Source organism: Eretmochelys imbricata, chromosome 11 (genome assembly GCF_965152235.1).
Source record: "Eretmochelys imbricata isolate rEreImb1 chromosome 11, rEreImb1.hap1, whole genome shotgun sequence".
Taxonomy (NCBI): Eukaryota; Metazoa; Chordata; order Testudines; family Cheloniidae; genus Eretmochelys; species Eretmochelys imbricata.
Window position 1 is genome coordinate 12,447,624 of NC_135582.1, and position 25,728 is coordinate 12,473,351.

The 25,728-nt window shown below is 42.2% G+C and overlaps 1 protein-coding gene across 1 annotated transcript in view; it reads left to right on the plus strand.

Moving 5' to 3' along the window:
* Positions 1-25,728, plus strand: part of LOC144272365 (kalirin) — a 562,727-nt gene that overhangs the window by 531,935 nt on the left and 5,064 nt on the right. Inside the window, exons 20-29 of the mRNA XM_077830366.1 lie at positions 768-883; positions 4,594-4,716; positions 7,926-8,108; positions 9,241-9,359; positions 10,789-10,855; positions 12,601-12,710; positions 16,228-16,297; positions 17,200-17,289; positions 21,775-21,867; positions 24,972-25,083. Coding sequence (XP_077686492.1) covers positions 768-883; positions 4,594-4,716; positions 7,926-8,108; positions 9,241-9,359; positions 10,789-10,855; positions 12,601-12,710; positions 16,228-16,297; positions 17,200-17,289; positions 21,775-21,867; positions 24,972-25,083 — 1,083 coding nt within the window. The remainder of the gene's footprint in view (positions 1-767; positions 884-4,593; positions 4,717-7,925; positions 8,109-9,240; positions 9,360-10,788; positions 10,856-12,600; positions 12,711-16,227; positions 16,298-17,199; positions 17,290-21,774; positions 21,868-24,971; positions 25,084-25,728) is intronic.

Sequence of the window (25,728 nt, forward strand, 5' to 3'; positions counted from 1 at the left end):
CTAACTGAAAAAAAAATAAAAAATTCATTACAGGTTGCACAAAATGTTTCATTTCATTTTGTTTCTGGGGTGTTTTTACGTTTAAAAAAATTAATAACATGTAAGTAAGATTCAAAGCAAAAAGTGGTTTTGGATCAAAATGTTGAAACATTTCATTTAGAAAATGTCAAAATGAATGTTTCAACTTTTTCAAATGGGGGAGGAGGGGTGTTCAATCAAAACAATTTGGTGAATTCAACACAAATTTACAAAGTGTTTTGGTTGACTCAAATTTGCATTTTTTTTTATGAAAACAATTGCATCTAAAAATTTCACCCAGCTCTAGTCCTTATTGACTTTGACGAGACTACTCACATACTTAAGTGTCTTGCTGAATTTGGGCCTTGGTCCTCAAGCAGGGCTTGACTGGATGGCTATTGACAAATAAACTAGTCCACAATAGCTCCCCATGTGGACACTCTACTCTGGAATAAAAGTCACTTTATTGCAGAATAATTAGTGAGCTTCTAAAGCAGAGTAATTATTCTGGAATAAAATCACTTTTATTTTGGAACAGAGAATGTCCACATGGGGAACTATATTAGCTTATACTGCAATATTGTATTGTATTTTTGTCACTAGTCTTTTTTAACCCAATGGTTTGTTTAAGAAGGATGATCTGAAGGGCTCTACTCCTGCAAGTTCACCCTTGTGACAGTGAAATGAGCTCAGGCTTTGTTGGTTTATGTCTGCGTCCACTTATAGAGCCATTCTGCTTGGCCCCACAGCCATTCTGAGTGAGCTGTTGCAGAGAGAGAACCGGGTTCTTCACTTCTGGACTTTGAAGAAACGGAGATTAGATCAGTGCCAACAGTACGTGGTCTTTGAGCGCAGTGCCAAACAGGTACTGTAATGACCCAGTCCTGTCTGGGGGGTTTATACATCACCATTGTATATATATCACCCTTTTGTGTTGGGCTACCACTGCATCTCAGAATCCTATCTACAGTCTGTGATTTGTAACTGGCAAATGGAAATGGAGGGAAAACCCCTACATTTTGGAGGCATTTTTAAAAAACAAGAATAATAGTTTTGTCAATCCAAATTCTTGGCCAGTTTTGCTCAGTGGTTTGAAAGCAAGAAGAATGAAAAATTAAAATCCACACTTAAGACCCTCCGTAATGAAAGGAGCTTCCAAATATAACTCTGCATCTTACAGAGCACACTGACAGAGCAGAAAAGACTTTGGCCTAGATACAAGGGTAACCTGTAAAGTGGTATGAATTTCCCCTTGGTAGGGGTATTTGAGGGAGTCTGACAGAACCCAGAGAAGTCTCATGTGAATGTAACTTGAAGTCAGTGGGAGTTTTGCTGAATTAAGAACCACAGAATTAGACTGAAAGGGTCTGGAAGAGTGAGATGTAGCAGAAAAAGTACCTAACAGAGAGACGTTTGTCCCTACTGTAACTTATAACCTTTCGCACCTTCTTCCAGTTCCAGGGCCAAATCTAGCAAAGAGGTGTAAGGTGGTGTTATGTGTTGGCAAGTGGGTGTAAGGTAGTCTAAGTGAGTATAAGGAAACATAAAGGTGAAAGTCTCCACAGCTTTCCCCTTGTGTAGTTATTTATAGTAGTGCAAAGTGCTTACTGTGTGAGTGACAGGAGAATTCTGATAGGGCTATCTGTCTATCTCAGGGGTAGGCAACCTACGGCACGCGTGCCAAAGGCAGCATGCAAGCTGATTTTCAGCGGCACTCACACTGCCCGGGTCCTGGCCACTGGTCCGGGGGCTCTGCATTTTAATTTAATTTTAAATAAAGCTTCTTAAACATTTTAAAACCCTTATTTACTTTACATACAACAATAGTTTAGTTGTATATTATAGACTTATAGAAAGAGACCTTCTAAAAATGTTAAAATGTATTACTGGCACACGAAGCCTTAAATTAGAGTGAATAAATGAAGACTCGGCACACCACTTCTGAAAGGTTGCCGACCACTGGTCTATCTTCTGCATTTATAAGACATCCATTTTCTTAATATCTGGGTACCACACACAATATGTTTTTTAAAATTTTGTTATTCTCACAATCCCCATGAGGTAAGGAACTACTGTCATCTCTTCTTTACAGTTGGGGACCTAAGGCGCAGAGAGATTTAGGGTATGTCTACACTGCAGTGAGACACCCGCGGCTGGCCTGTGCCTGCTGACTCGGGTTCACCAGACGCAGGCTAAGGAGCCATTTAATTGCAGTGTAGATATTCTGGCTCAGGCTACAGCTGGAGCTCTGGGACTCTCCCGCCTAGCAGGGTCCTAGAGCCTGGGCTCCAGTCCAAGCCCAAACATCTACGCCACAGCTAAACAGCCCATTAGCCCAAGCTAGCTGGCATGAGCCAGCCGGGAGTGTCTAATTTCAGTGTAGTCATACCCAAGTGACTTGGCCAAGGCCATACAGGAATTCTGTGTCAAAGTAGGGAATTAAACCTGGGTCTCCCAAATCCCAGGTTAAAGCCCTAACCGCTGGACATTCCTTCCTCTCATCCTTCCTCTCCCCCTCCCCCCTTTGCACAGGTATAAATCACTAAACAAGGGGCAAGGCAATGGAGAATCACACCTTACATTTGTGCAACTTGCATACGAGGAGGCTGAACAAGATAAGAAAATGCAGGTTAATAGGTGTAAGAGTTGGGGTGGGGAGGACTCTCACTCATTCTCCTGTTAGCTGGTTTTCCTAGTACAAGCCTCCTTTCTGGCCCCACTCCAGTTGCACATTGCCATCCTGCCAGTACAAAGCAGCTGGAAACCCAGTTGTTCTGGCCCCCTCTGTGTAAGGCGAAACTCGTGGCGAACCGGGGAAGTCCCGGATGACTGGAAAAAGGCTAATGTAGTGCCAATCTTTAAAAAAGGGAAGAAGGAGGATCCTGGGAACTACAGGCCAGTCAGCCTCACCTCAGTCCCTGGAAAAATCATGGAGCAGGTCCTCAAAGAATCAATCCTGATGCACTTGCATGAGAGGAAAGTGATCAGGAACAGCCAGCATGGATTCACCAAGGGAAGGTCATGCCTGACTAATCTAATCGCCTTTTATGATGAGATTACTGGTTCTGTGGATGAAGGGAAAGCAGTGGATGTATTGTTTCTTGACTTTAGCAAAGCTTTTGACACGGTCTCCCACAGTATTCTTGTCAGCAAGTTAAGGAAGTATGGGCTGGATGAATGCACTCTAAGGTGGGTAGAAAGCTGGCTAGATTGTTGGGCTCAACGGGTAGTGATCAATGGCTCCATGTCTAGTTGGCAGCCGGTATCAAGTGGAGTGCCCCAAGGGTCGGTCCTGGGGCCGGTTTTGTTCAATATCTTCATAAATGATCTGGAGGATGGTGTGGATTGCACTCTCAGCAAATTTGCGGATGATACTAAACTGGGAGGAGTGGTAGATACACTGGAGGGGAGGGATAGGATACAGAAGGACCTAGACAAATTGGAGGATTGGGCCAAAAGAAATCTGATGAGGTTCAATAAGGATAAGTGCAGGGTCCTGCACTTAGGATGGAAGAATCCAATGCACCGCTACAGACTAGGGACCGAATGGCTAGGCAGCAGTTCTGCGGAAAAGGACCTAGGGGTGACAGTGGACGAGAAGCTGGATATGAGTCAGCAGTGTGCCCTTGTTGCCAAGAAGGCCAATGGCATTTTGGGATGTATAAGTAGGGGCATAGCGAGCAGATCGAGGGACGTGATCGTTCCCCTCTATTCGACATTGGTGAGGCCTCATCTGGAGTACTGTGTCCAGTTTTGGGCCCCACACTACAAGAAGGATGTGGATAAATTGGAGAGAGTCCAGCGAAGGGCAACAAAAAAGATTAGCGGTCTAGAACACATGACTTATGAGGAGAGGCTGAGGGAGCTGGGATTGTTTAGCTTGCAGAAGAGAAGAACGAGGGGGGATTTGATAGCTGCTTTCAACTACCTGAAAGGGGGTTCCAAAGAGGATGGCTCTAGACTGTTCTCAATGGTAGCAGATGACAGAACGAGGAGTAATGGTCTCAAGTTGCAGTGGGGGAGGTTTAGATTGGATATTAGGAAAAACTTTTTCACTAAGAGGGTGGTGAAACACTGGAATGCGTTACCTAGGGAGGTGGTAGAATCTCCTTCCTTAGAGGTTTTTAAGGTCAGGCTTGACAAAGCCCTGGCTGGGATGATTTAACTGGGAATTGGTCCTGCTTCGAGCAGGGGGTTGGACTAGATGACCTTCAGGGGTCCCTTCCAACCCTGATATTCTATGATTCTGTGATTCTAAGGGGGATTCCTGGATTTTGTTTCACCACTGAACATAGTGTGGCTGAACCAGAGAATCTGTTCTTCCACATGTAAATTACTCTCACTTAAAATCCCTTAACTCACTCACAGGCAATTTATGCCACTTTACATATCCCCTCTGAATCTGGCCAACTGATGGGTTCTCTTGATGTGTCCTTAGAGTATGTTTTAATACACGGAGCACAAGGTCCCACTGGAACCAAGATCCTTCATTTGTAAGAGTTTTCATAAGAGGAGTAATTCTTGAAATACAGACATATTTTTTTAATTTTCTTTGGTTGCTTTTGCCATTCCCAGGCCTTAGACTGGATCCAAGAAACAGGCGAATATTACCTCTCTACTCACAACTCCACAGGGGAATCAGCAGAAGAAACTCAGGAACTCCTGAAAGAATATGGGGAATTCAGAGTACCTGCCAAGGTAAACAGTAACAACATTCTAATTATGGCATCTGCCTTTCGTGAGCCTGTGTTTATGGTTCGTATTTCACACTCCCTTTTTCAGGGCTTAGAACTGTGCAATAAATATTCTCTGGATTCTGGAATCTTCTGTTGACATTCTTGGCCCAGGAGGGAACTTTTTCCTTTGAGAACTGTGACACACCATTTTTTAACCAGTCTTGAGCACAAAAAGGGGATTTTTATGCTGTCTTTTTTGGTGATGGGGTAGTTTTGCTCTGCTCTAAAGCAGGGCGAGCTGATTTGTACAAGGAATAATTCACAGGTATCAAGTTTCTAACTTAGACATTGTGAAACTCCCGCCACAAACAATTTTGTAAAAAATAATTGAATAGTTAATTTAGCCTAACATAGCTGAGGTCACCTTGGCCTGGATGGATGTTCCTTCTGTAATTACTATTGCAATTTGTTTAATTGATTCTCTTTGGACTGGCTACTTACGACCATCCTATTCATTAGAAGTGCTCCATTGATCCCACTGAAGTACTTCTAATGAATGGGTTTGTAAATTCCCAGGATTAGTTCTGTTGTCTCCTGAGCTTCATTAGCAAGAAACTATTAATTGCTATGGACCATTTCTGTGGAATCTGGGGTTGTCATAGATTGATGATGGGATTGGAACTGCTTCAGGCAAACTAATCCAAACCAAAGTTAATTTATAGACAGAAAATACACTGAATCCACAAGGATATTAACAGTCACAGATATGGATCTAAATTGCTAAGCCTGACTACAGCAGGGCACCAGCCTCAGTGTTATGCAGCCTCAATCCACTGTGTATAGAAATGGATATTCCTTAATTCTTCATGTGAATGTCCATGTTTGTGTGGGCTTCTATCACAGACTTCATGTTCATCCTCCTTCCCTTCTTTTTCTTATAAAAGTTTGTGAGTGAATATGTTGTTTGTGAAATGGGGATTAATGACAAAAGAGTGAAGTGGGTATAAGTCAGGGTTCTTTTAAAGCAACAGCTCTCGGTGGTTTTCAGTGCCTTAAGCAACTGGAAAATGTATGCCTCTCCCAGACCATTGCCACCTTCATAATAAGATGTCAATGAGCCGTTTTCCAACCACAATATTTTCTTGTCCAAGGTGAAGATGCAAGAGCAAAGGCACTGATAGTTTTGTGAATTACATACCCTTCTCACAAGGTGAAATTGAATTTAATGAAACAATTTATAATCTTCACACCTACTCCTTCCTCAGTTAATTTTCTAGTGCTACTGAGGTGGCCACAGACTCTCCGATTCATGTGTTTTGCTAGTGGAACTTCTAGAACTGCCTTAAAGTTTGAAATCTCCTGGAAGTTTTGTGGAGTGAAACATACATTTGTACATTCATGGCTAGATTTTCTGAGGTGCCAAGCATGTGAAGCTCTTTTGATTTCAGAGAGAGCTGCAGGTGCTCTTCACCTTTGAAAAGCAGGCCATGCAGCATTCTTCAGGACAGAAGGCAGATGTACTTTGGGGATGTGATTGACTCTCGTTCTGTTTTTGAAGATTAATGTTTGAGTCACAGATGGAACTCAGTTTGATTTGTATACTTTAGACATTTGCTTTTATAAGCAGTTTTCACCACAGACAGACCGGGCTCAAATCTTACATCCAGACACCTTCAATTTCTGGAGGCAGTTTGGAATTCAAACTTAAAATCCAGCTCTAAATGTAATTATTGTTCCATTTGTCTACAATGGACTGAGCCAAAACCCCAGATCTGAAACATCCCTAAACATCAGATCCCATGGTGATTGTGGCAGTACATGAACCTGACTAGAATAGAACTTGAAGAGGGTGGAAGTCTGGGTATGAATGTTATATCTTGGGCCCTTTTTAGTTTTTAATGGTCTGATTAGAACTAGAGCATTGTTTTATATCTGGATCCAGTACTTGGGTAGGACTCTGCGACCTCTATGATCAATCAAACCATATTCAAACTAGTAGAAAGAGAGCCTGAGACATAAGCCCTTGTATTAGAGGCCTGGCATGAGGCAGGTCCTGCTCACAGAATTTGGCAAGAAGAGGGCTAATATTGCAGAAATACACATTCCTAAGAAGTACTAGTCACATAGTGCTTATGCAAACACATCCCAATATCAAGGATGGTACAAAAACATTCCCCAAGGATAACAGGAACACACTGAACCCTCCTAAAAGATAAGGTCAGGATGACAGTACATAATAGAAATGTTTTAATCGAACCAACATATACAAAATGATGGGTGATAACTAACGACATCAGGGGGTGGTAACTAACTATGTCAAAGGGGCAGTACTAACTTGTTTGTACTGGGGTATAAAGATGAATCTCAGAGCAAGTATCTTTGGCCAGCCTAGGGAGCAGTGGAAAGTCCCGCCACTGACTGAGCTGCGTCCATTGTTACGGGCATACATGTATTAGTGGTCCAGTAGAGTCTGCGGGATACTAGTACTGTGCTTTGTCGACAATAAACCTGGCCAGGTGCCTTCTTCCCTTAACGGATCTTGTCGTCTTTGGGTGGTTTGTTTGAGGTCTGCCGTGCCACCTGTCTGCACAGGGCTGGGGCAGCACACAGAGGGAACACACACACACAGCCAAACATCTGTCAACATCTAACCACAGAAATATCCCAGAAATTTCATTCAGAAAGCAGAAATCAATGACTCAAGCCCATCTCCCCAGCTGATGTTTTGAAGTACTGATGACAAAATGTTTAAAAGACCTAAATATGGATTCAGAATGATTGTGTATATATTATGGTGGGAAACTTGAAATGTTATCCACTGTCCAAAATCAGAGCCATTACAAACAATGATTTGATATTTCTGTAGGGTTTATGATATCAAAACAAGAAGTAATAGGTTAAGAAAGAAAAGGTCTGTCAACCTTTCATCATATTTTTCCTTTATGCATTTGTGAGTACAGTTGTGGAGCCTTAACCTTCCATAGTTCATGCAGGGGATTTCTCACCCTGCAAGGTGAATTCCATTGATTAACACTGAGTCCTCCTTGCCAAAATGGCATTGCCTTGCTGCAGGACAGGCGGGAGTTTAAAGCTTCTGGACTGTACGTATTATGAAATAAAGTCTTTATTTTAGTATGTGTAAGATTGTGAACTGCATCTGGCTGCTGTGTGAATTAAAATCAAAGGAAATAATCATAAACCTGTCATAACCACGGACCATGTTTTGGGCAGCAAACCAAGGAGAAAGTGAAGCTTCTCATACAGCTGGCTGACAGCTTTATAGAAAAAGGACATATACATGCCGTTGAAATTAGGAAATGGGTCACCACTGTTGACAAACGCTATCGGGACTTCTCTCTGAGGATGGGGAAATACCGCTACTCACTGGAAAAAGTCCTTGGAATCAATACAGAGGTACTGTAAGTCAATGTCCTGCTGTGATATTACACCAAGCAATCCAGAAACAGCTCTACCTACAGAGAAAAAGCTACTCATCTGAGGTCAATAGGCTAACAGAGTCATAGATGAGAAGGAGGAAGGAAGAGCCTTCTACACAAATGCTTGCGCCCATAAGACAGGGAGATTGTATGGATACTGGGAGGAGTGGGTAATAGATCAATCGGATAAAACAATCCAAGTTAATTTTATCATAAATCACAACTCCTGTTCCCAGCCCCTGGTCTTGATTTCCACATTCCAGCCCTTACAGCTAAGGTCTGAGAGCTCCCCATCACGTCTCTGGGTTCTCCTAGGGAGATGTCCAGTAAAACACAGGAAACAAAAATGTCACACTTTCGGTATTTTGTAGTGGGGATAAAAATCTTTCAGGAATTCATTTTACATCATAAACAAGCAAAGGACACACACAGTCATCACCAGCAAACCCATAATTTAAAGGCACATTTAAGGCCTCTGTTTTACGCACCCCTGCTAATCACTGTCTAGATTGGAATGCCAGGGGCAGAAGAGAATTGGAAGCAGGTATTGAACCTAGTATTGTGAGGAACTAGAAAGAGGCCTTTCTTTCTGAACACATTGTAGGATAAATACCCATAGACTTAGATTGGGGATCAGATTCTGTTCTCCTAACTCAGGTGAATAGTCCCTTTAAAACAAATTGATTTAATCTTAGGCTAGATTGAGATACTTTTACACTGAATAATACCTCACTTCCAATTATTGCACTATTTTTGGAGTAAAGTACTACTGAACTAATTTAGCCTGTTAGGTGTACGGTAAGCAGATTTAGTTCTTTGTCTCCACTTTTGTTCCTAGATAGACATAATGGTAGAGACCTTATTAATACATAGTCATTCAATTTTAAAAAAATTCTCTCTAGGTGAAGCATAAATAAAGGGTGCTGTTGATGTCTCTCTCGCTCTGTCTCCTTAATTCTTCTGTTTATCTCTGAATTTGCTTCATTTTATTTTTGGCAGTTTTGTCCTATTTTTATTCCTTTTTATCTACTCAGTCTTGCGAATGTGCTGCCTATTATATAGCACTGGGATTAGACCCAATTTAAAATCTGTGTTGTTACTGTTTATAGGATAACAAAGACCTGGAACTGGACATCATTCCAGCGAGTCTTTCAGACCGGGAGGTGAAGCTGCGAGATGCAAATCACGAGGTTAATGAAGAAAAAAGGAAGTCAGCCAGAAAGAAAGAGTATGTGCCAAAACACACACTGCAACAACACAGCACATGAAGTGACCCTTTCCCATGGTCACAACCAGTATTAACGACTCCATAATTCCAGCCAGTTGTGGGGCGATGGAGATATGTCTATATGGGCTTGAATAGAAATTGTGACTGTAGGCTGGAGTGATTTCAAAAGATTTAGTTTGAATTTCTTTGTGATTAATTATTTTCAGAAAGGTTAAGGAGTAAGTCAGAGAAGTGGATTAGTACATGCTGGTTATAATAATTGAGAGACTCGTTATCACTAGGGTCTTTCTGTCTGGATAAGAGGGAGAAGAGAAAGTTAAAATAATATGTATATGTGCAATCAAACATTGTTTCCCAATTAACCTTTTATGATCAGATGGTGTGAAATCCTGATCCCATTGAAATCAAGGGGGGTTGTGACATTGACTTCAGTGGGGCCAGGCTTTCACTCACGGTGTTTAAAATTCTCAGGTTGAGATAGGCTTAAAAATCTCAGAACTAAAAGTCATATAGGCCAGGCTAAAATAGGGAAAAACTGTAATTTCAGAGCACACATTTTGGCTTACTTCATATGTGTTATGGTTCTGAGTTTAGTCATTTATACAGATGGTCTTTCTCATGCCTGTGAAATATTAAGTGTGATGGAAGGACTGTACAAGAAGTTGTTTGGTTTTGAGGGCATGTTATATTTGTGGTTTTACAAAGTTTGGGCCCAGATTTTCAAAATTTTGGGTGCACAACTTGGGAAACTTAGGGCCTACTTTTTTCAGAGGCGTAGAACATCCCAAGCTCTGATTGACTTCAGTTGGAGCAGTGGTTGCTCAGAACCTCTGAAAATCAACATCTACATGCTTCAAGCTGGGCACCTAATAACTGAGCCAACTAAAGGGCTAGACTGTGCCAATCCTGACACTGAGTAGTTTACTCTACAAATAGTTCTACTGAAATCAAGGTACTACTCAACATGAGTAAGGGTGACACAAGGTTGCCCATAAATAGTGGATACTTCTAAAAATGTAGGTGGAGTGGGCCAATTTCAAAGTCCTTACTTATACAAAAGTCCAGTACGATTGGTGGGAGTCACATGACTAAGGACTTCAGGACTCCCCCATAGATAAGACATGCCAAAGGATTGGAGAAACACATTGTAATTGGATTTTATTCCGGAAGGCTGTTTTTTAAAATGTGGAACTATACTATATGTAAGATTGGTCCCAAGTGACTAGAAAATACGTGGTATTTTGTTCATAAATTTGTAAGGTATGATTATTATTATTTGAATTCCCGTAGAGCCCAGGTAATACCAGTAGGTGAAAATTAGAGTGGAACTGCACTGATTTATGACAAATATAGAAGAGATTTTTTCTCTTTAGTAATGCCATAAATGTGTATTATGTTCAAGCTGACTGAAAGACCTTCCTCCTTCCAGATTCATTATGGCTGAACTGCTTCAGACTGAAAAAGCGTACGTCAGAGACTTGCATGAATGTTTAGAGGTAAGTTCTTTGCCCTCTAAGATCATAGTATTCTCAGTAATGATACAGCATCCTCGCATATATTTGTGCTGTTCTAGACTGTACAGTAAAGCCTGTGTGTCAGACACTGACTGGCACCTGCAAGGAGTGAGAGGGTGTGTGAGAGGATGCTAAGGCAGGTAGGAGGTTTCCTTCAATTCAGCTTCTCTGGCCCCCGGCAGTGGTGCTTAGGAGAAGATAAAGAGGCAGGCTGGAAAGTGCAGACAATCAGGTTCCACTGGTGGGAGCATAGGCACCAACTTCCTCAGTTCCTGGGGGAAGCTCGACCCTCGCTCTGCCACAGGCCTCACTCCCACTCCACCCCTTCCCACAAGCCTCCACCCCACCTTTTTCTACCCCAAGCCCCGCCCGTACAACACCCCTTCCCCCTACCCCGCCTCATTCTGCCCCCTCCCCTGCTCTTTCTGCCCACAGTCCTCCCCCTCTCCCCGAGCACCTCCTGCACACCACTGAACAGCTGATCACTGGTGCGTGGGAGGGCGGGGGAGGAGCTGATCAGCAGGGCCCGCCAGCAGGCTGGAGGCGCTGAGGGGGAGGGAGAGAAGCTGATCCGGGGAGCTGCCAGTGGGTGCTGAGCACCCACTATTTTTTTTATGGGTGCTCCAGCCCTGGAGCACCCATGGAGACAGCACTTATTGGTGGGAGTTGGGGAAGAAGTAGAATGAGCTATTTTTTTACATTGCCAAAAAGAGAAAGTGTTGCAGATACTCTTATGAATATGTCTGTGTGTAAATATTTGCACCCCAACTGACAGTCTGAGCTCTTCTCTATTTCTAAAAGCTTCATTCATCCATTCAGAGAGTAGAAACACTTCCACATGACTTTGGGGCTCAGGTCACTTGCAGGTTTAAAATAGTGTAAATGGTGGATTCTCTGTAACTTGAAGTCTTTAAAACATGATTTGAGGACTTCAGTAGCTCAGCCAGAGGTTATGGGTCTATTACAGGAGTGGGCAGGTTAGGTTTTGTGGCCTACAATGTGCAGGAAGTCAGACTCACTAGATGATCATGATGGTCCCTTCTGACCTTAAAGTCTATGAGTCTGTGGAAAACTAGGTAATTATGAATAGCAAATACTTCATGAATTAATCCAGAGACTGAAATTTGTTCATTTAAAACATTCCTTAAATAATTTGTGTGTAACATCTCATTAAAAATTGAACTCTGTGCCTGGATAGTTTGTGAACAGAAAAAGGGTCTCCATCACACTGGTAAATACTGTGTTGTAAATAGTTTGCTAAATTCTATTTAAGGGTTTCCTCTGAGTAGATCTATGATACTGAGGACAGTAAACAAGGTAAACCTTACAGACGAGGTTAGCATTCAAGTTCCTACATCTAGAACGTGGCTTTATACATAGAATGATAAATGCTTCACTCTTAAAGTTGTGAACTCATCTTACCTTTGAACTGTTTTCGGTCTGTAGTTCTATTTGGCCATCAGCAGTGAGCATTCAGAGAGAGAGTGAGCTCTGGTTTTGTCGCCATGATTTCACTTCCCCCTCAGACATCCTTCTCTGTGTCAGCACTTCGAATTTCTTGAGACATTTTTCACGTCATTGGAGCATTTCCATTTTATTTCTTTTCAGATTGTTTAATCTCCAAATGCACTATTTCCCTTGTCAATCTGTGCCTTTGGCAAGAAAATAGGAAGCTCTGGTCTTTTGCTTTGTACTTCTTGGTGCTAAGAATTTCTTGTGTCTTCCAGACCTACCTTTGGGAAATTACAAGTGGAGTGGAGGAGATACCTGCTGGGATTCTTAATAAAGAACATATAATCTTTGGCAACATTCAGGAGATTTATGATTTCCATAACAAGTAGGTTTTCCTAATGTGTCCAAGAAGGTTCATTAATTAAAAAACAAAACAAAACAAAACTCCCCAAATCATTTTGTACATATATATAATGTGTGCTGAGAACTGGTACAGTAGTATTTGTAGAAAGGCACGGAGTTATTGATCCAAACTTGGGGAGTACTGACTGTTTCCTTGTTTACTTCTTTGTAAAAATAATTAAAATTTTATTCAAACTTTGCTTATACCTGATTAAAGACATGCAAACCAGACTAGTAATACAATAAAAGCTGTTTTAATCCAGCATGTTGAGGCAATGGGGGATGCCGGTAAGTGAAAAATGCCGGTTAACTAAGAGGGAGGGGATTGGGGTGTAGGAGTGGGTGTGGGGCGCGGGCTCTGGGAAGGAGTTTGGGTCTGGGAGGAGGCTCAGGCAGCTGGTTGGGGCACGGGAAGGGATGCGGGGTGCCGGATCCGGGGAGGTGCCCACCTCTGGCGGCTCCCCACGAGCAGTGACCTGTACTGGCTGCTCCTAGGCGGAGGCGCGGCAATTGGCTCTGCGCGCTGCTTCCACCTGCAGGCGCCGCCCCCACAGCTCCCATTGGCCACAGTTCCCAGCGCTTGGGGTCGGGGCAGGTCAGTGACAGCGCGCAGAGCTGCCTGATGTGCCTCCACCTAGGAGCAGCTGGGACAGGTCACCGATTGTGGGGAGCTGCCCGTTGTGAGGATCCCCAGGATCCAGCAACCCGCGCCCCCTCCTGCACTCCGCGCCCCCTCCCGAACCCAAACGCCCTCTCAGAGCCCATGCTCCACACCCCTCCTGCGCCCCAACCCCCTGCCGGCCCCACGCCAACCAGACTATAAACTGGCATTTCAATGAAGATCAGAAACGCAGGTTTATAGATCTTTTTGGCTGGTGAAGTTCCGGATAAAACAGCTCTTACTGTAATAATATAATAATAATGCTTTGCAGTCTTATAAGCTCTTTCCATCTAAGTATTTCAGAGCACTCTACAAACATTAATGAATTAAGCTTCACACCACTGTGAAGCAGGTATCATTATCCCCATTTTGGGAAAAAACAGGCACCAAGAAGTTATGTAGTATTCCCTCAATTTTAGAGATGGGAAAAATGGGGCCTAGTTTCAGAGTGTATATACCATATATGTATCATAATAAATTTTCTCCTATTTAGAAGTTAAAAGCCCAGATCCCTAGCCATACAAAACATATCTCAGGTTATAAACTGATTAATGTAAATCAATAGGACCCTTGTTACCAAATGAAGTTAATCAAAATTAGAGAAATAGAATCTCTATCCAGCTGGTCTCAGGAAGCAAAACAATCGTTGTTATCACCTCTGAATAATTAGATTAAATTATTGTTAAAAGTCTGAGACTCTCTTGTATGCTTAGCCCACTGAAGGTCTGCCAGATTTAATCACCCATGCCGAATGTATCCAGCCTAATAAAGATCTTCTCATATTACATGGGTCAAACAGAGCATCAGCAGTCTGGTCCTAAATCAGTGAAGTCAGTGGGAGCTTTGCCATTGATGTCATGGGCACAGAATCAAACCCTGTCTGATTCAAGGACTTGATCTAGCCAAGCTGGATGGGAACAACAGACTGCTTGATTTGTAAATTCCATCAGTTTAGTGTACTGAGATGAAATCAATAAAGTCAACCATTTAAGTAGAAGTCTGGAATCTTGCCTGTCAAACATACCATCTCTTGAAAAAGGCTGGAAATAGAAGAAATGATCAATGGGAGATTAAGAAATAGCCAGTCCTACAGCCACCTATACTTACAGCTAACCTGTAGCTCCCCCTACATCAGGTTGGGACTATACCCTTTACATTAATCAGATTTGCATTCACTTATTCTTCCCTTAATGTATATGTGCATGCAATAGGAGTTACATACACAACACCCAACGGACACTGGATCCCATAATTCCAATTCAAATAAAGAGTCTTCAAATTATACATCAAAAAGTGAGGCAATCTTAGAAGCAAACACATCAAAACAACACTTTGCAGTCCTAAGGATTTGTCTACGCTTCAGTCAGATAAAGTGAAACTTGTGATATCTTAAACCAGTACATAAATAGATATGGTCCAACAGAGACCATATCACTCACAGATTGTGCAGTCAGCATTAAAATGAACCAGAATGGTAGGTTCAAACTATTTGTATTACATGAAAAATGTCCTATACCTTGTGGATATATAAATTATTAGACCACTTAAAATGCCCAAACTTCTTATTGGTAGATTTCCCTCCGCCTCTATTTGCTAATTACTTGAGCAATGCGGTGGTCTGGTTTTCACCCCAATTCCCCTTTCTCCCATTGTGGTGTCCCTCCCACCCTTTATGTTTGTTTTGCAGCAATTGATGTTTGTATCCGGGAGATCCTATAGGATTTGCTATTGTAGAAAACCGTAGTGCACAGCACACACAGCTGTTTTCACACCCTCGTATTCATTCTGTTCAGTGACCCTTAAGCCAGAGGAGTAACTTGAGTGATGTGAAATTTTCCATCTTTCAGCAGAGGATGAACATCCCTTGCACTGCTGACCTAGGGAGTGAGTTTAGTCCCAAGGCCCTGGCTGATAACTTGAGACTTGCCCTCAATTCTCTCAATTGCTACCATTGCCTAATTTAGCCTAAAATACTATAGAGGGATTGTGGTGTAGTGGACTGAGTTCAGGCTCAGAAGCCATAAACGTCTGAGCTCCTATCCTTGCTCTGCTACTGACACACTGTGTAAAGTTGGGTAAATCACTTAACTTCTCTGCCTCATTTTTCCATTTGTAAAATAGGGATAATGCCACTAGAGGTGGTTGGGAATTTTTCAACAAAAGGTGTTTTTGACTGAAAATGCCAATTCATTGAAATTTGAACTTTTCATGGGAAATAGTTTTGACGAAACTTTCTTTGGGAAGATTTCTCAGATTTCTTAGAGAGTGAGAAATGTTCCACAACCGCCCAGTGGTGAGAGCGTTCACCTTTGACTTGCAAGACTCAGATTCAAGACCCAGCTTTGCCTGAATTAGAGCAAGGACTGGAATTTGCCGAGTGCTCTAACCACTGGGGTATTGGTTATTTTGGGGTGAGTCTCTCTCTCTCTCTCTCCCCCCCCCCATTTTGTCCTGATGCACAATGGGAACATTTTTGAAATTTTCACAGATGGGAAAAATGTTTCCCACCCCACTCTAAATATTATCTCCCTGACAAGGTTGCAGTGCAGGTGAATCAGCTCATGCCTGCACAGCGCTTTGTTGCCTTTACAGCATTATCCCAGTGCTAAGGATTGTCATCTTTTTATCTGTTGTTGAGCCATGGAGCAAACGTTTCAGATGGAGCAGTCGTGTTCAAAGAAAAAAGCATCCATTGACAGTAACACACTTTTTCAATGGCCAGGCCATAAAACACATTTGATTAGCTTTGTAATAAAGATACTTTTAACAGTAATCTTAGCATGGTGCAGATATTCAGCTATACAGAGTAACTAACTCTAGCTGTCTCTCACATTTTCAGCATTTTCCTGAAAGAACTAGAGAAATATGAACAACTGCCTGAAGACGTGGGTCACTGCTTTGTCACCTGGGTAATGAGGCTTCCTGCTTCACTATTTATTATCTCCTCAAACCCAACCAGAAGCAAGCTAGAGATTGGTGCAAATGATACTTTCCTAGTGATGAGTAGAGGACACTTAGAACTATATTGTGACTTGGAGTGCACATCCGCACAGAGAAGTAAAGGGAACACAGCTCTACGCTGCCTCCCTGTTTGCTCCTTCCATGCAGCAGAGGAAACTAGAGCCTTGACTCCCTCCCTTGACCGCCACCCCACCCCCAGCTTTCCTGCACTCACTGGCCAACACAGTTGAGCCAGTCTGGGTGATAAGTGATATAGCCAACAGTAAATTACTACCTCCCCTGGGAGCAAAGCGGAAGTAGGGAGGGCATTGTGGCTCCATTCAGCACTCAGGTATCCAGAGTAGATGTTTGTGTAATGAACCCCTGAGCCATAATTCCTTCCCTGAGAAGTCTCTGTGGCCCCACAGTGGTGGGCTGTGTCCTTGTGACAAAATATAGCCCTTAACTCTGTAACAGTTGCTTCAAGGCAGAAGTAAATGTTTTCAGACATTGTTCATGTTTTACCAACAATCTGTTGTTAAATGGCCCATCTTCTGTAAGGGACTGGTGTGTGCAGAGTCTAACACTTACTCAGTACCCCAGAATAAAGCTGAAAACGTTTGCCTGAGCCTTCTCTCTGATACCTGTAGATTTGTTAAAGACAAGCATACAGGTCTAATATTTGGTGCACCTCTTATTCCTCAGCTGGAAGAACAGTTTGCCTTTTATTTTTCTATTTAACCTGCAATACTCTCATTACAGTAAGAGGAACTGGTTTACTGCATGTATTTATCCTGCTGAGTCTTAATGGGTGATTGTGGGAGCAGAGCAATAGCTTATCTTGCTTTTCCCTTGATGTTTGTTTTCACAGGCAGATAAATTTCAGATATATGTCACCTATTGCAAAAACAAGCCTGATTCCAGCCAGCTCATCCTGGAGCATGGAGGGACTTTCTTTGATGTAAGCAGCTCTTGACGTTCTCCATCATAGCACACACTGTTGCTGAAAAAGAATATTATAAAATTTTTAACATTTGTCCTTTCTCCTTCTTTGGTATTTGATTCTTTCTTTCCATTGCAAATGTCACATAATGGTTTCCCTCCCGCTGGATAATGTATACGAGCATTGTGTGGTGTGCAGTCTTCATCACTGGGGAAAGTTGGTCCTAGTAGGATTGGGCAATCCTTATGGGAACCTTCATCTGGTTTTAGAATCAAATCATTTTAAGGTTCTGGATGGTTCAGATTTCCTCTGGCCTTCCAGTTCCAGTGACAAAATCAAACAAGAGACTCTGAGCTCATTATATTTATACCTTGAAGTGCCAAAATCCAATAAGGGGATCTCTTCTCACAGCACATCCAAGATAAGAAGCTAATTCTGCAAACACTTACTAAACACTTGCCTAAACATGACAATACGTGACCACATTGATTTCAGCTGGACTATGTCTAGCCCGAAAGCGCTAAGCCTGGTAATAAGTGTGTGCAGGATCCAGCCCCAGCTTTGAAGACAGAGGTGGCTCAGACAAAACATGCATGCTTGTGGATTCTTTATTTGAACTAAATGCGTTCACTGAACCTCTGGAGTCTGGTCTATCTCTCATCCATATTAACACTCTGTTACTCCAGTCCTTTAGGGACCACTGTGGGTTATCCTTAAAATTTTAAATACATCTCCTTTCCTAAACCCTAAATATCATCAGTTACAAATATAATCAGTCAGCAGGGTTCCTATTCATGCAGCTGGTACCATGGTAATAACTGTATGAATCAACTCGTGAACTTGTTATAGGCCATTGATTAAATTGTTTCAGTTAAATTCAGCATTTAGAGCTCTTAAGTGAACCAGAAAAATGAAGAGCATAATATTCTCTTTTAAAAATAATTTGCTCTGGACCTCATAGTGCTCTTTGTAAATTAGCCAGCTCCTCTTCCTAAAAGTGTGTTTGACAGTTAAATAGTTTTACCAGCAGGTGGCACTTGTGCCTATTTAATAGTTTAGAAGTGGCTTCCCTGGGATATGGAACATTTCAGGGGATTTACAGGTTTATCAGTGTGTTCACACAGATGAAAAGGTATTTGCTCTGCGAAGCTTTTCCATCACAGTCGCGTATGTTGACTGGAGATCTTCTGATAGTGCTTAATACTGCTAGTTAAAGTTTCAGCATCTTGATGTTTTGCAGCGGCAAGTTCTGTTTTTATGCGGCCAAGGTAGGGATTCTACTATGCTGAAAAACAACTTGGTATGCAAAGGGAGAAAAAGGACATGCCAGAAACACTGAAGGGTAAAAGGTCTCCATAGTCCCATACCTTGTGAAGTCAATTACACCAGTGCAAAGTGGTTGTAAAACTTGCCCATTCTGATGTGGTTAGTGTTTACTTTGCAGTGGTGTAAATGACTGCACAAATTGAAGGACAGTGGAGAATCAGGCCCTCAGTGTAATATGAAAGAAATTAAATTCATCTTTCCAATTCTTCTTAATGAGATTCGGACAATATCCAGCACATCTTGCTAAAAAGATACTCTCTGCAATAATAATCTTCCATGTGTATAGTATCTCTGAGGATTTCAAAGTACTGCACAAAGTTTGCAAACACTTGAGTCACTCCATCCACCACAGAAATGCAGCCACCAATGGGAGTAAAGTAGCAATCTAGTAAAGGACCTCATTGAACACCCATTCAAGTCAATGGGAATCTTTCCATTTCAGAGATCTTTCCCTAAAAGCACATGGCATTGCTAATGATCAGCATAGGACAGGCAGCAAGGGAGACTGCCACATCAACTCTGAAACTACAGGAAGAAGTTAGGGAGTCAGAATGTAGTTACCCAAATTGGTAATTTGGTTGGGACATTGGAACCAGCACCCTTATTCTTTTGAAAATAGCAGTGAATTCTAACGGCCACAAGTTACTTGATTCACCAAACTCTTCCACCTCTTATATCTGTTCTTCTGTAATACCTAACTGTGTAGCATTAAAATTGTGTATATTTTCTTCATCCAGTAGCTTCAGAGATCACTGATGTCTAATAGACTTGTTAATTTCTTATGACACTTCTTTAATTCAATATATTCTCCAGAGTCACCAGATATAATTGTGGCTAGCATACAGGCCAGATCCCCAGCTAGTGTAAATCAGCATGGCTTTGAAGTCAGTGGAGTTATGCAAGTTCACACCAGCTGAGGATCTGGGACATAGATAAGAAACATTTGATCCCTGTTTCTCTCTTCCATCTGCCTCGTGGACTGTTTCTCTGAATCTGCTGCAATTTAAACAATAACAGAGCTGAGTACTGCTTTCTTATTTAAACTATCATGAGCAAGTTCCCCTTCTGGGAGTGTTGGAGCATGTCAAGGAAAATTTGGCCAGAGCATAGACAGACGGGGTGCCCAAGAGGACACAGAGAAAGTACAAAACAGGGAGGATCTGGTTCAAACAGTTGCCCATATTCTTCCCCTCACTTGAAATATTTTTCTTTCGATCTTAGTAAAAGCTCAGAGTGTTAGTATAGAGCTGCCCCCAGGCACCTTTGATTTGCGTGACCAGCATGCACACAGCACAACATGGTAAGGGTCACGGACCTTGGCGGTGTTATAGGGATTCATATTTCCGCATGGATGGAGTGTTCTTGAACAATGTCTCCAATGAACTAGAGGCCCGTTTTTCTTCCTCAGGAAGCAGGCAGAATCCCTGTGTCTCCTTAGTTAATTCTTCAAGAGATATAGTGCTGCAAATTCATATAGTGCTTTCCAGCAGATCCCACTTTACAGATGTATGTGAAATCTTTTATGTCCTGTCGGCAGTATCACATAGCAGTAACTGCTCAGGATGCAGCTCCATACTCTGGTCCTTGTGTGGATGGCCATTTTGTGTGTTCTAAGGCCCTGTCCTGGCTAAAACTCCTGACTGACTATATAACCAGCCAGAGCCTTCGACACCTCACCACCATTCAGCTTGTGTCCACCCAGCAATTTTGCTTCCCTCATAACTATGTTTGCACATCCACACCTCGCCTGCTTTCTGTGTGTTTTTGTATCAGTGCATCAGACACTGGGTGAGATTTTGTTCTTCACCTATTAGAGATGCAGCACAGAACTTGCAGCCCAGAGGAAGAGGGGAGGAGACTTTAAGCTTCTTCACAACCCCAAGCATAACTGTCTGAGTTACCCCTGGGTGGCAGCACTGCCCAGAATCTCTACAGTGCCATGTTCTGCGATCCCACTCCCCATATGTCCTTCCTGCCCTCACCCCCATGCCTCGTGTGTCTCCTATGCCAGGCTGTGTGAAGGAGTCCTCTGGAGGCTGTCTTGCAGTTCTTGTGGCACCTTAGAGACTAACCAATTTATTTGAGCATGAGCTTTCGTGAGCTACAGCTCACGTGCCACAAGTACTCCTTTTCTTTTTGCGAATACAGACTAACACGGCTGTTACTCTGAAACCTGTCTTGCAGTTGTCTGCCTCCATGTCTTTTCTGGGGAAATCCTCCCTCGGTAGGAACTGAGACTTTTAGGACCCCTCTGGTTCACTCTGGCCTTATTCAGTGTAGAAGGGCTGGGCAGGTATGAAGATTTCACTGTTTCTGAGCAGCTATCCCATAGTGCATCAGCAGGGCCTAGTGTGCCTCGTGAACATTCACCAGCAGCACATAAGGCAGTGCATTCTGGAGTGTCCTACTGCCCCAAGAGCTGGGACACAGGAGGAATGAAACGCTTAGTTACGCAGACAGTACAAACAACCTGTGCTGAACTGGTTCCAGGAAAAGAATCATGTGCCAGCCGGTACACAATGTTGCAGGATGGGCAAATATCACGGGTGGGGAAGAGGAGGGGTCAGACTACATTGTGCTTTAGCTAGATCCTCAGCTGGCAGAATGCTCCTTGGGGCTATTACCAACTGGAGCAAGTCAGTGCAGTGTCCTGGCTGGCTCTCACCTGACCCATGGCTAGGGGCCAAGAAGAGAATAAGGGAGCTGTAACTGGATCTGTGATGGCCCCTCCCTTTCCTCTGTTATGCTGAAACATAAAATCTGGCCCATGGCATCCTGGAGGTTATTAACTAAATGCTCCAGAATATGAAGAATTATGATAAAGGTCCACCCCAGACATGACATTAATGCAGGATTTAATGTTAAGGGTCTGATTTAGACCCTCACGACTAAGGAAAAACAGTTTACATGTCAATAAATACATCCTAAGGCAAAACCTGTGTTATTTACTCAACAGAGTCTGAGCTGGAGTGATTGCACAGAGCTCTCCCTGTTTACAGACCAGAAGAGAACACTAAATAACCCTGTGGTCTATTGTTGTCCTTTATGTGTGTGAACTAAAAACTAGTTAAAGTAAGAACTCCAGGGCTAAAGTTAGTTATGGGTGGTTCCATCTGGTATTGGGTAAAAAATTTTTTATGCCTGTATTTAACAGCATCTTATTTTCACCTCCTGTAGGAAATTCAACAAAGGCACGGCCTGGCCAACTCTATCTCCTCCTATTTAATCAAGCCCGTCCAGAGGATCACCAAATACCAACTTTTACTGAAGGTACAGTAATAATCTAGTCTGATTAGCCACATTGTTCAGATGGGGTACAGAGGGTCACAGAGAGAGTCAATAACTTGACTGGCAGGCACAGTAGCCTGGAGCCACAAGATATGGGGGTCTAGCACTGGTCACGTTAGGTTCAATTAGGAGCCTCTCTGTAAGCCTGTGCAGGGGAGTTAGTGAGTGTAATGATCCCTCTTACTCCCCTTTAGGAGCTAACTGCATGGTCAGACCCTACTGAGGGGTTGAGCAGCTGCTGCAGCTGGGCCCCCCGCACCCTTCCAGATAAGTGGCAAGGAATGGAAAGGAGGGGCAAGGAGTGGATGGAGCCTTGGCTCACCCCTCACTTGCTGACACAATGACCAATGCAGCTGATCTGATGCTGAGGTGGAAATAAGTTGGGCCAGGAAAAGAGCTGTAAATGAGAATCTGACTCAGTAAGAAGAGGAGGAATGATCCAGTGGTTAGGGAGACCTAAGTTCAACAGTCTTTTTGCTGCACTGGTTAGGGAGACCTTGCTGCAACAGTCTTTTGTGTAACTTTGGACAATGGGAGTTAGACATCATAAACACCTTTAAAAATTAGTTGGTTAGTTAGTCTGCATCTCAGTTCCTCATCTGTAAAATGGGGATAATAGCACTTCCTACCTAACAGGGTGTTGTGAAAACAGATATATTACAGATTGTGAGGCACATAGATTCTATGGTAATGGCGGCCAAATAAGTACCTAAAATATAGCGTGAAACGCTGCCATGCTGATCTGCTAGTGGCTTGCACACCTTTTGTTCAGGTGTAAATAACTGCACAATGAATGAAGGCAATGAAGAAGTTGGCCCACCCAGAACATGTGTCTTGTAAAATGATATGGAAATCATAAATGAATCTGATAATGCCTCTAGCAAATTCAAGCCAATTTCTCAACTGTATTTCTGCCCAAGAGGTTCTTTTACCAATGCATTGAAATTACCAAGTTTTTATAAATGTACACCATGGGGTTAAGTATCATATATTAAAGAAAATCTTTCTCTGTGTTTTAATAACATAAGCAATTAAACTGGTAAAAATTGCAAAGCTCCAATTTACTTTTCACCATTAATGCTGTTTATTTACTGTTTGCATTTCATTCATCTCAGTCAGTGGAAATAAGATGGTCAGTTTCTCTTGTGTTTAGTCACTTTCATTTACTGGGTATTATACACTATGCAGTGCTGCAGTATTCAGGCTTCCTACACTGCAGGGCAGAGCTCTCAATTCACCTTCAATATGGAGGGTGATACCAACAAATTAACTCTGTCACCAGCTCAGTCTCTGAAACATTTATGCCATCAACTTGCATTTGAGGGTGAGCCTCATCCCAAAAGGACCCAAGGGGGCAAGGAGAGGGAGACGAATACAGCTCTTACTGAAATCTGTGGAAAGATTCCTATTGACTTTGATGGCAGTTGGATCAGTCATAGGTGGGTACAGAAATAAGGAGAGATTTAATGGTAGGGAATAACTGTGATAGAAAGGGGAGAGGAAAAATGAAATCTTGAATTGTAAAAGTAGATAGGGGAGAAAGACTGAACTGGAAAAGAGAAACATCTTGGGAAAAAAGTGTTTTGTAGAGAAAAATGCAAAGGATGAAGAACTTCTGAGGGGGAGGCATATGGAATATTACAAATAACAGAAGAAAAGATGCATGAAGAGGAAAAGTAGACACAGAGAGACTGATTCTCCACAGGAAATGAGCTCTGAACATCCAGTCTAGCCCTAAGAAGAGAAAAAGGAAAGAAGGGGAAAATCCAGGGGAGATAGAAGTGTTTTCTTATACAGTAAGTTTGCTTTCTGGAACACTTTGGTCAGATGTTTTAATGACAGTTCAGCTGTTTCTAATAATAGCAAACATCTGGATGTTTTCCTGGGTTTGGATAGGGACCCCTACCCAACATCTGCCTCTTTTTGGACGCTGGATATCAGCTTAATTTTTTCTTTGAAACGTTGACAGGTACAGCACAGGAATACTTACACACAAATAAAAGACTCATGAGAGTAACTTTAAAATTAACAATGGGAACATTTTCTATTGATCTTGGATTTTGAAAATTGATCAGACAGTATCCACTTAAAAACTAACCACCAATAGGAGAGTCTCATATAAGACATGGAAGGTCATTGTCCCACTCTGTTTGGCACAGGTGAGGCCTCAGCGGGTGTACTGTGTCCAGTTCCAGTTGCCGCACATTAGGGAAGATCTGGACAAATTGGAGACCATCTAGAAAATAGCTACAAAAATGATAAAAGCTTTAGAAAACCTGATCTGTGAGGAAAGGTTAAAAATGGACATATTTAGTCTAGAGAAGAGAACCTGATGGGGGACACCAATAATAGTCCTCAAATATATTAAGGGCTGTTACAAAGAGCATGGTGATGAATTGTTCTCGATGTCCACTGAAGGTAGGACAAGATGCAATGGGCTTTATCTGCAGCAAGGGAGTTTTAGGCTAGATATTAGAAAAAAACTTTCTAACTATAAGGATGGTTAAGCACTGGAATAGATTACCAAGGACGACTGTGGATTCCCCATCATTGGAGGTTTTTCAGACTAGGTTAGACAAATACCTGTCATGGATGGTCCTGTTTCAGCTCAGGAGGCTGGACTAAATGATCTCTGGAGTCCTTTCCAGCCCTACATTGCTATGATTCTAAACAAAATATATGTAGGGTAAAATCTCACTAGAAATAGAGACAATTTAAGCCTCTTTTAGGCCCTCTCTATAGATGAATTTGTATCCATTTAGTTAAACTGGTTCAGTTAAACTGGCTTAGTTAAATCAGTGCAAACTGCTGTGTAGACACTCTTATATTGGTTTCAGGGTGATCTATTTTGTTGAACCTTAAACTAGTTCTCAATCAACTGAATCCAGGTTTACGTTATATGAGTGTCCACATAGCCTTTGATGCAATTAAACTTCATCAATTTTAAATCTCACCTTTAATTAACCTGTTTCAACACTTCATGGAGACAAGGCTTTTTGGCTGGGAAATGTAATCTGAATTTAAATGAGTGTATATTTTTCTGCCTGTAAAGAAGTTAATTATATATGGCCTGCATTTCTTCTTAGGAACTCTTAACCTGTTGTGAAGAAGGCAAAGGAGAACTCAAAGATGGCCTGGAAGTGATGCTCAGTGTCCCCAAGAAAGCAAACGACGCCATGCACGTCAGCATGCTGGAAGGTAGCAGATTCTCAAAATCATGAGGGGGAAAGCTATGCAGGAATTAATCCTGGGGTGTCTTGTTGCCTAGAGTTTGCAGTGACAGGTTTGTGATTGCTGACTGCCCATTGCTCTCAGATGCTTCCCTACTCCTCATGAGATTTCTCAGAAATACTTGTCATACCTGTAAAAAGGAGAGGAGTGTTCAAGCAAGTAATAGAAGCAATGTCCTACATCTATCTGCACAGCACCTCATGGGATGGTGATTAAAATTGCTGATGGGCAAACTCATCAGCAAAATTAAGAATACACACACACACACACACCCAACCTCGAGCCAAACCGTTTCTGGAAATCTAATATTTGATTGTTTTTCACTCTGGTCTCCGACCAAAAGTAGAAATGCCCTATTACTACAAGAGAATCAGTTCCTGTGAGAATCAAGAGCTATGGACAGTTTATCTAAGGCTTTCACAAGCATCTGGAAGTTTTTTTTTATGAATTGAACCTAAACTCTAAACTGATAAAGCCCAATTCTGATGTCATACCAGTTTTACACTAATATAGTTCCATCGTCTCCAGTGGAATTACTCTCAAACCACATTGGTGTGAGATCAGAAAGGCCCTCTGAAGTTTGCCTATCGTTGGTTACACTGCCCATATTTT